This window comes from Pundamilia nyererei, unplaced genomic scaffold (genome assembly GCF_000239375.1).
Source record: "Pundamilia nyererei isolate P.nyererei 1_Seehausen unplaced genomic scaffold, PunNye1.0 scaffold00080, whole genome shotgun sequence".
Classification (NCBI taxonomy): Eukaryota; Metazoa; Chordata; class Actinopteri; order Cichliformes; family Cichlidae; genus Pundamilia; species Pundamilia nyererei.
Window position 1 is genome coordinate 473,589 of NW_005187481.1, and position 10,537 is coordinate 484,125.

General features: G+C 44.7%; 1 protein-coding gene across 5 annotated transcripts in view; it reads left to right on the forward strand.

Annotated features, from left to right (window-relative positions):
* The window catches only part of mtmr4 (myotubularin related protein 4), a 43,313-nt gene extending 32,946 nt beyond the window's left edge, over positions 1-10,367 (forward strand). For all 5 annotated transcript variants that reach the window (XM_005737794.1, XM_005737795.1, XM_005737792.2 and 2 more), the window contains 12 exons: positions 305-418; positions 515-705; positions 1,897-2,025; positions 2,770-2,881; positions 3,307-3,502; positions 3,644-3,829; positions 4,065-4,235; positions 5,291-5,445; positions 5,598-7,011; positions 7,151-7,261; positions 7,383-7,471; positions 8,657-10,367. In XM_005737794.1, coding sequence (XP_005737851.1) covers positions 305-418; positions 515-705; positions 1,897-2,025; positions 2,770-2,881; positions 3,307-3,502; positions 3,644-3,829; positions 4,065-4,235; positions 5,291-5,445; positions 5,598-7,011; positions 7,151-7,261; positions 7,383-7,471; positions 8,657-8,834 — 3,046 coding nt within the window. In that variant the 3' untranslated portion in view covers positions 8,835-10,367. The remainder of the gene's footprint in view (positions 1-304; positions 419-514; positions 706-1,896; positions 2,026-2,769; positions 2,882-3,306; positions 3,503-3,643; positions 3,830-4,064; positions 4,236-5,290; positions 5,446-5,597; positions 7,012-7,150; positions 7,262-7,382; positions 7,472-8,656) is intronic.
* The last annotated feature ends 170 nt before the right edge of the window (positions 10,368-10,537 follow it).

A 10,537-nucleotide genomic window follows, 5' to 3' on the forward strand; every position in this document is an offset into this window, starting at 1 on the left:
CAGTGGGCCAAAATTCAAAACTGGAACAAAGTCGCGGGCTAACATTAATATTTATTGAAAAAAAATCTTCCTCCAGATATAAGAATGAATCTTTTCTTATGGACTCAAACAAGTTTTGCTGAAAAACTGAATATGGAACAAGCAAAGCTTAATACTAAACAATATATATATATTAGCTGTATGATACCAGTAAGCCAGCTCTAATAGTAATTTGGTATGGCTTCGTGGGCCAAATGTAATTAGGCTGCGGGCCAGAGTTTGACACCTATGCTTTAGAACCTCTAACTGCCTGTTCATCCTGTAGGCTGTGCTCCAGCTACCCACAGAAGCTTCTGATTCCAATCTGGATCACTGACAAGGAGCTGGAGAGTGTGGCTTCTTTTAGATCCTGGAAGAGGATCCCAGTGGTGGTCTACAGGTAACTTTGTGTGCATGTTTTCTCCAGCTTATATGGGTGCAAGCTGAAGAAAATCCATCATTTTAGGTTAATTAACTCTGTAACCTTCGTTTCCAGGCACCAGAAGAACGGGGCAGTGATCGCCCGCTGTAGCCAGCCTGAGATTAGCTGGTGGGGCTGGAGGAACACAGATGATGAGTATCTAGTTACGTCCATCGCTAAGGCCTGTCAGATGGACAGCGGAACCAAGGGTGCACAAACAAATCGACAACGCGGGGAAGCTACTGACTCTTCCGATGGTGATTTTGGTAATCTTGCTGTTTGATTTTCTTTGCACGTCCATACTTGCACTCCTCATCCATTTGCACATCTCTGCATTACACGATGACCCTGTTTGTCAAATTAAACCATCCAGGGTCTAAATTCACTCGTTTTCTTAAAGTCACAGCTAGTGATCGCATCATATTGCAGTCTACTCAGGCAGCCCACACACCTATACCAAACAGAGTGCTTCCAGTAGTGAGTATCTGAAACAGACTCTCTCTCTCTGCAGTCATCCAGACACATAACAGCAGATCACGCTGTGCAAACCTGGCCAAACACTCTCTAACTCTAGACTTCTTTCACAAACTTTGACCAGAGAGAAAGAGATGCATTTATCTGTTGTTTAATTATCAACTTTTACTTCCAAGAGAACCAACACATAATAAATTGTAATGTAACTGCATTTTCAATAATACCTGCAAATACATAAATACATCATCACCAATTTAAAGTATAAAGGTAGCTGATTAACATGAATCGTTTTTATTGTGCACACCATAAATTTAATTAGCTGCTTTTTAATCAGCACTTTGAACTTTGAGAGGAGATCACTAAATTTCCAGGTTGTAAACAGCCGCTAATAGCTGGGACTCTGGTGTTTTCAGAGCTTTGCAAGCATTCACAGGGCTGGGAATGTGTTTTGTTTTTGTTTTTTTCCATTGCTGATGTTCTCCTTTTTAACAGAAAGTACATGCATCAGTGTTGCTGGATTGTAATTATTGTGAGTTACAGAAAGTAGGACAGCTGTCAGCACAGCTTTCACAGTTCAGAAAAACAACTCTTTGTGTCTTTTTCAGTGGTTTTGCTTTCCTTTCCCCCCCTCCATATTAACTTATAAGGAACACACAGATATGTCAAATTACAGAAAGTGATAAAAGAGCTTTTAACACAATTAGAGAAGGGTGCAGAGAGAAGTATTTCAGTTCCAGTCGTCTTTCTCTGCAGAAGCTGTGGGAAGGAGGCTTCTTGACTTACCAGGTAACACAGTGGTGTTCATCATGAGGAGATATTGATTTTCAGTAGGTTACAAATAGAGTCAGTTTCTCTTAATCATGTTCCCTTCCCTTCTTGACACCGTCCTCCTCCTTTCACGCTTTCTCTTTCTTCCTTTCCCTGGCAGGTCGATTCGCATTACACTGTCTGCTCATAATGATCAGAATCTTCTCTTTCCCCAGACTCATCTCTGACGGGCGGCTCCAGCTGCAATAACAACACTGTGACACAGAAGCTGCTGATTCTGGATGCTCGCTCATACACTGCTGCAGTGGCTAACCGAGCTAAGGGCGGAGGCTGCGAATGTGAAGGTTGGCATAATCCCAAAACATTTTGCACCATCTTCAAAAAGTCAAATTAAACTAGAAACATTGTCATCTGTGAACCTTATCTGGAGTGTGTGTGTATCATTTGGCGTCTGATTCTACTGAGTCAAGCAGACAGGAAACTCGGTGAGAAGTAAAACGGTGTTTTTACTCAGTACTCTAAAATTGCCTGCTTGTGGTGACTTAACATAATTTTAATATCCAACTTTATAATTCCTCTCAGCTCTATGGAGCTTAATTATTTTTTAATCACTTATGTAACAATCAGAAACAATTTGAATAATACTAAAGCCAGCTGGACAAGTATATGGGTAATTATATCATAATTCAACTTTTTCCTTGATCAGCTTGAATATTTAAAACTAATGGCTTTCAGATTGGCTCTGCTATGATGGCAGTTTAGAGGATATTGGTTGTGATTTGTAGCTTTTGCACACACTTTAATTCTTGTCAGTGCTCATGTTGTTAGACCTGTCTTATAGAAATCATCCTTTACAGAGCAAGTTTAAAATGTTCTTCGTTTAGTTTGTTAAACAGATGTGTGATCAAAAAGTGCTGTTTTTCCATTCTGGAAACAATCCCCTCTCTCTACAGTGACTTGCTAACACATTTAGTGCAGTCCAGTTTGACTAAATGGACAATGTTATTGCTACCAGTGACTACACACAGTCACTGTTAGATGACTATGAATGTTGCACTGAAAGCAAATTGTTGTTTGTTTGTATTCAGAGTACTACCCCAGCTGTGAGGTCATGTTCATGGGAATGGCCAACATCCATGCTATCCGGAACAGTTTCCAGGCTCTCAGGGCTGTCTGCAGTCAGATCCCCGATCCAGGAAAGTAAGTCGATCTATGTGACCTTTCTCTCTGAGCGGCTCTGGCCTCATTTGCACCTCCCTCCACCTTCTCTGTTTTAGTGGGTTCACCACACAGTAAGGCAACACCACACAGGCACAGGAACACAGTCCTGTTCCTGCTGCGCTTGCCAGCTGTCTGTCTGTACACGTCAACCAACAGCACATGTGTGTTATGGCTGTCCGTTTGTTCCCATGTTTACATGCGTTTTCAATACGTCAGCTGTGTGTATTTTACATCGAATGTGTGAAGTGAAGCAGAAAGGCCTCCAGAGAGGTGCCTCCCTGCTCTGTCATAGCTAACCCAAATAACCCAATCTATGCTGTATCCTGCTGTATCAGATTACCTCAGTTATGACATATTCCATATAGGTTAGTTGTTGCCTAAACAACCCCCTCTCGTGTTTCCAGCTGGCTTTCAGCACTGGAGAGCACCCGTTGGCTGCAGCACCTGTCGGTCATGCTGAAGGCTGCCACTCTGGTATGTTCAGCAGTCGAGCGGGACGGTCGTCCTGTCCTGGTACACTGCTCAGACGGGTGGGACCGCACGCCTCAGATTGTAGCCCTCGCCAAGGTCCTGCTGGACCCCTACTACAGGACATTAGAGGTGAGCATCTGCACAGTTCAGTATTAATCTAATGTATTTGATTTTTAAATGACATGCAGGCATATTCTCATAGATATGGTAAGCACTTATTTTGCTGGATTCTCTTGTTGCTTTTGGTACTGACTTCTGTGCTATCCACAGGGTTTCCAGGTGCTCGTAGAGACGGAATGGCTGGACTTTGGTCATAAGTTTGGGGACCGCTGTGGCCACCAGGAGAACTCAGACGATGTGAGCGAGCAGTGTCCCGTCTTCCTGCAGTGGCTGGATTGTGTTCACCAGCTGCTCAAACAGTTCCCCTGCCTGTTTGAGTTCAACGAGGCCTTCCTGGTGGGTGGTTGGACAGCACTCTATACTAGTCTGTCTTACCCATTAATGTTGTTTAAACTTCAAAAAGTGGCCAGGATTACATGAAACCATACATTTGGCCTAATGAATAAAGTCTTGGGTCACATGGTCATGTTTCACATCAGTCAGCTGTCTCACACACACCGACAATGAGAGTTAAAGTTAATCAGTGCTGTAATTAAAGGCCTGACTTGATGCATCTTCTTCACATGTCCAGGTCAAGTTGGTGCAGCACACATACTCGTGTCTTTACGGCACGTTTCTGTGCAACAACGCTCGTGAAAGGGAGGCAAAGAATATCTACAAACGCACCTGCTCTGTGTGGTCTCTGCTTCGCACAGCAAACAAGAACTTCCAGAACTTCCTCTACATCCCTTCTCATGACATGGTACCTGCCGGTTTTCACAGCTTTTGTACAGGGTGGGCCATTTATATGGATACACCGTAATAAAATGGGAATGGTTGGTGATATTAAAGTCCTATTTGTGGCACATTAGTATATGTGAGGGGGCAAACTCCTCAAGATGGGTGGTGACCATGGTGGCCATTTAGATGAACAGTTTCCTGGAAAGTGGATTGGTTGTCGTGGGCCAGTTGAATGGCCCCCAAGGTCTCCCGATCTGACCCCCTTAGACTTTTATCTTTGGGGTCATCTGAAGGCAATTGTCTATGGTGTGAAGATACGAGATGTGCAGCACCTGAAACTACGGATACTGGATGCCTGTGCTGGCATTTCTCCTGCAGTGTTGCTATCAGTGTGTGAAGAGTGGGAGAAGAGGGTTGCTTTGACAATCCAACACAATGGGCAGCACATTGAACACATTTTATAAGTGGTCAGAAACGTGTAAATAACTCATGAAAGAATAAAGTTACGTTGAAACCAAGCACACCATTGTTTTTCTTGTGACATTACCAATAAGTTTGATGTGTCACATGGTCCTCTTCCTATTGAAAAAACAAAAGTTGTATCCAAGATGGCCGACTTCTAAATGGCCACCATGGTCACCACCCATCTTGAGGAGTTTGCCCCCTCACATATACTAATGTGCCACAAACAGGACTTTAATATCACCAACCATTCCCATGTTATTACGGTGTATCCATATAAATGGCCCACCCTGTAGTTTAGTATAGTTGCAGCTGGAAGTTGCTTCCTGAGTGTTTCCTTTTAAAGCCACTGTGCTTTTCAGAAAGTGTTCAGTGAGGTGACTTGCTGAAGGAAACAGTTGATCATAGTAATGATCATAATCTTCAGTCACGATCTCAGTGAGCACAATAAGTGTTTTGATTAATGGATAATGTGACTCCAATTTTGAACTTCAGTATGATTAAAGATTAAATCTATCCTACTTTCCCTGCCATCCTTTCTGATGCACGTTCAAAGAGTTTGGATCTTAGACGCCATTACTATGTACTTATCCTCCCGGTGCATTTGTCTGCCAGGTGCTGCAGCCAGTCTGCCATACTCGGGCACTACAGTTGTGGACAGCCGTCTACCTGCCCACCTCCTCCCCCTGCACTGCTGTGGATGATTCTGTGGATCTCTACCTCCCGCCCTCCATCACAGGAGATGAGCTTACCTCCCGTTCCCTGGACAGGTCTGTTTGTCTGAACAATACTATTGCCGCAGTCTGACTAGTAATGTTATGGCAAACAGTCAGACTGCCCTCTAGAGTTCAAAATGGAGAACTGTATTACTGCATTTTATACACATTAAAAAATAAGATCTGTATGTACTGGTGATTTACAGACTTCCTAAGACCCGCTCCATGGATGACCTTCTGTCAGCTTTTGAGAATGGGATGCCCCTGACACGAACGTCGAGCGACCCCAATCTCAACAAGCACTGCCAGGAGGGTCGCTCTGCACTGGAGCCCTCACCTGCTTTGGAAGAACCCGCTGTAGAAGGCTCCAACGAGCTCATACCTGACACTGCGGTGGACAGTGGAGAGGGACAATCTGTGCATCCGACTCCAGAAGCTGTCCCAGGTGTAGTGGGTGCTGAAGAGGCTGTGGATGGACCCTGTTTCACTACGCAGCCCCTGCCTTCCCTGCCCCTCTCACCTGTCCCCCTCAGTGAGGATGTCACACTTGCTCACACTGCCTTTTCCACTCCTGCCCTCATGCAAGCTTTGCATCAGATCACAGATACTCCACTCCAACAAGCTCCAATGGAGGCTGAGAGCCCTTGTAGGACTGCTGAGAGTATACCATCTCCCACTCATAAATCAGAGCCCTGCTTACCTCTGCCCTGCAAAAGCACTCAACCTGCAGCCAACACACCAACCTCTGTATTTCAAGGACAAATTGATAGTCAGTCAAAGAGCCTGCTGGCTGTAAAGCAGCTAACACCACTCCTTCCCATGGGGGACTCCACTGAGACTCTTACAGGTGAGAATGATCATCCCCCCAACTCGCCCTCCGCAGTGACCCAGGAATTTACGCAGAATACTTTGAATGATGAGGAGCAGCCTGAGTTTCAGCCACAAGCTCAACCCCAGAAGGAGGAGGAGGACACGAGGACAAATGGGGCGAGTGGAAGAGAGCGCGTGTTAGCGGCAGCTCCTGTAGACTGCATCCAGGTCACTGCTCGCCCTCTGATCTCCCAGAGCCAGCTCTCGGACCTGTGCTTGCTCAGCTCCCACTGGGAGAGTGTCCAGGGTCTGGTCCAGTCTGCCTCTGGTGCCAGCCGGGGCCAGCACCCCAACATCCACCAGAGCCGCCGGCTTGCCAGTAAACTCCTCCGCGCCCAGGGCTTTGCCATTGCCAATGGCTCGCAGTGCTGCCGCAGGGAGGCTCTCTGTTGTCCGAGCAGTGCGCTGCAGATTGGATGGCCTACCAGGAGTGCAGGCTACACTGGACTGTGTGGGCCTGCTGCCCTCACCAGCTACTCACTGGCAGCCCATCAGCTCCTGCCAGCCTCTTATTCCTCACCCTCAGCTTCCAGCTCGCCACCACCTCCCCAGGCCCTGGCTTACCTGGATGACGATGGGCTGCCTGTGCCGATGGATGCCGTGCAGCAGAGATTGCGTCAGATCGAGGCGGGTTACAAGCAGGAGGTTGAGGTGCTGCGACAGCAGGTGCGACAGCTGCAGATGAGGCTTGAGAGTCAACAGTATGGCACCCCTCCCTCAGAGCCATACGTCGAGTACGAGGATGACATTGTGAGTGACTTTTTAAGCACAGACTTTACTGAAAGAGCTAAAAGCATTTCTCTTTGTCTTCAGAGTATTTACTCTCAATTATTTTCAGAAGAGTTCTTATTTGTATCCATCCTCTGATCTCATTCTGTTCTCTCCTTAGACATGTCTGCGTGAGTCAGACAACAGCAATGAGGAAGATTCTCTGTCTACCCACAGCGAGGACCGTCTGTCCGAGGGCAGCTGGGATCGAGTAGAGCCCAGGGACACTGAGGTGAGTGTCCTACAGAGCTTCTGTCTTCACGCTTCCTTTCTTGTTCCCACTCACTTCTCACTTGCATGTCCAGGAGCAGAGCTATGTCTCACACTTTTCTGATACCTATCTCTGTGTGTAGGTTACGAGGTGGGTGCCCGACCACATGGCCTCCCATTGTTTCAACTGTGACTGTGAGTTCTGGATAGCCAAGAGACGTCACCACTGCAGGTAGAGACTTCATTGTGTTTCTTTTTTGTTGTTAATTTTTCCAACAAGTGCTCAAACTTGGAGGAAAAAATAGATAAATGCCAAGATTAGACTAGATTAATATTAGTGTGGAAATATTTGTGTTTACGTATTTGCTCAGATTAAGAAAGTAAATGTGAAGCTTCAGCCATAAGCCTGTTAGCTCAGGTTAACTAATGCTAGCTTTGCTAGCTGTCAGCAGTGTGAAAGCATCTTGTTGCTGTGTTACTGGGCAATTATGTGCTCAGCTATTCCTTTTATTCTGGCGCAGTTTTGAAGGCAAATTTGGTTGCTGTTTGAATAAAACCAGACAAACTGTTCAGCCGGTTTTCAGTCTTTGTGCTAAGCTAATCTGAGCAGCTGCTGGTTAACATCAAGTACAAGATTAGTCTCATCGTCTCACTCTGAACAAGAAAGAATAAGTACATTTTCCAAATGCTGTGCAAATTCTTTTTAACATTTAAGCCTTAATATTTTTTCGCATTTGAAGTGAAGCTGATTCACGATTAGCACTTGCCTAAGAGATCTGAGTGTTTCCTTTTAAAAGCTGGCTGTGTTTGTCTATTTTGTATGCCTGTTTCTCTCTGCACTCTTTAGTTGCACAGTGACTCTGCCAAAGCAGCAGCATGCCTTTAAAAGACAATTTGCTGTGCATTTTCCAAGCTTTGGTTTCAGCATCAAAGGCTCTTGACTCACTGGGGAATTAATTATATGCTCCACTGAGACATTTTAGGCAGGGGGGAAAATTCATATTCACAGGCAGAGCAGCACTCTGAGCAGGGCATGTGTTCAACTGTTAGATCCATTTTTTATGTAACTTAAACACAGCAAGTTTTCCAACATGTAATAAATAGAATCAGCTGATTTATAATGTATGTAAACAATGACTTGTGTTTCCGTTCCCAAATGCAATAGAGACGGATGGAATGCAGTAAAGTTGCCATGTGTGAAAAGACCTTTAAATGTGCTTCAGGAAGAAGCGGAAAGCTGTTTGTGCTGCTCATCAATCCATAATCTGCATTTAGCCTTTTCATTTTTGCCCTCTCTGGGTCCTGAGGATCTTTTATTTTGAAATCTTATACGTTTGGTATCTAAAATGTCTTAGAAACCTTCACATCAAATATTATTTGTCCTATTAATAACGTTACATGTGTTCTCCATTTTCAGGAACTGTGGTAATGTGTTCTGTAAAGACTGTTGTCACCTGAAGCTTCCCATCCCAGACCAGCAGCTTTACGACCCCGTGTTGGTGTGCAACACCTGCCACGACCTGCTCCTCGAGTCCCGCACCCGCGAGATCCGTAGCCAGCAGCTTAAGAAGGCCATCGCTACAGCCTCCAGCTGAGAGAAACCTCTGAAGCATTGTCGCCTCGGCTTTGTCCTGCTCGTATGGGACTGATGAGCTGTGCGCTGTTTTTACCGCCAATCAGCTGTAGTTTGGCTGCAGGGGCGGGAATGAGGAGCAGTTGTTACTCTTTGGGACGCTGGGCTTTAAAAACGGAGATGTACGTATAGACTGTAATAGAAGGGATTGCTAAGGCATGCTAGCAGGTGGAGGAGGGGGTTGGTCAAAGACATTTTTAGGCCTAAGCGCCGCAGCGTCCTGCTGCCTCCACACGGCTCAGTCCTCTAGTGGTGCCCCCGCCTGAGACACATCTCCAACCTGTCCACACACCTTTTAGTACCAAACACCTGCACCCTCCTGACGGACACCGTCTCGCAGTTCAGAGGACAATCGCTCACCCTTCCACGTGTCGGGGGACTCCAAAGCCTGTACCTGTACTACTGGAGGCTTTCAACTTTAAAAGAAAAGAAATGCTGCTACAGTATTTAAAAGTCTAATTTTGTATTCTTATTTTGTGCACTACTAGCTGTCATGTAATGGAGGGCACTTGTGACCAAACTTGAGCAAAAGGGAGAAATCTGCTGTTTACTTTGCCATTGCATCTTTTTTGCTGTTGTTGTTTTCTTTTGTCCTCTCGGAGCCTGAATGTAACATGTGATGGATAACTGGACTGGGTTTATGTTAACGTGCATTTGGTAGGTCGTGTACATGTTCATTGCTGCAGTGTGTTCTGTATGTGCACAGTCGATGTGGTTGTGTGTTTTATCTATGCTTTTCTCTGGTATAGTCGCGGTGCAACGCTCTGAGGGATGTGTGGCGCACACTGATGTGGTTTTGCGGGGACAGAATGAGGGTTGGAGGCAGCAGGTTTCTGTGAAGTCTTCTTCAGATGAGTCATTTGAAGGTGCTTGGAAGATGTGACTGAAGGGTTGTGCTGATGTTCCTCTAGTCGAATGGCTTGGTGTCCACATAAAGCTCTATGTCCATCTGACTGACTCCTCCACATGCTGAGGACTGAACAGAGCTCTTAGTTTTTTGTTTTTAAGGGTAGTTTGGCAACAGTCCCCTTAAAAATGTTTGTCTACTGGTTGTTGAGACAATGGTGCCATATTTTGTTTTGTCTCTCTCTCTCTTTTTTTCTTTTCTTTTCAAAGGATATTTCTTTGTTATGGATGGCAGCAGGTTTCTAATCGGCCACCTCTCTGTATGTTTAATGGTACAGATAGCTAGCTGCTTAATAACACTGAAACGACTAAAGATTAACTGAGAGTTTGATAACAAGAGGCTAACAATGTCAGTGGATAATCAGATATCACTGGATTCGTTACCTTTGTAGTTATCATCGTCTAATATTTGGAATCTTTTGCACGGTGTTTATGAAGCTGAAATCTTTGAGGAGCTCAGAAATGTAACATACATAGTTATCTGATCCGTAGTGGTGGCTAAAACCTGTCACTTAATGATTTATTGTTGTAAAGAAATGCACTGTAAAAATGAAATCCCATGGGTTAAAATAAAGGATTATATCATGGATCTGGTTTCCTGTATTTTGTTTTTTCTTTTACAGTATGCATCTCATTTTCTTTTGCCTAAGTATTTAAATCACCTCTATAGTGTTGTGAAAAATTATTTGCCCCCTTCTTGATTTCTTTTCTTTTCTTTTTTGCTTTTTTTTTTTTTTTTTTTTTTTAATTGCAATTTTA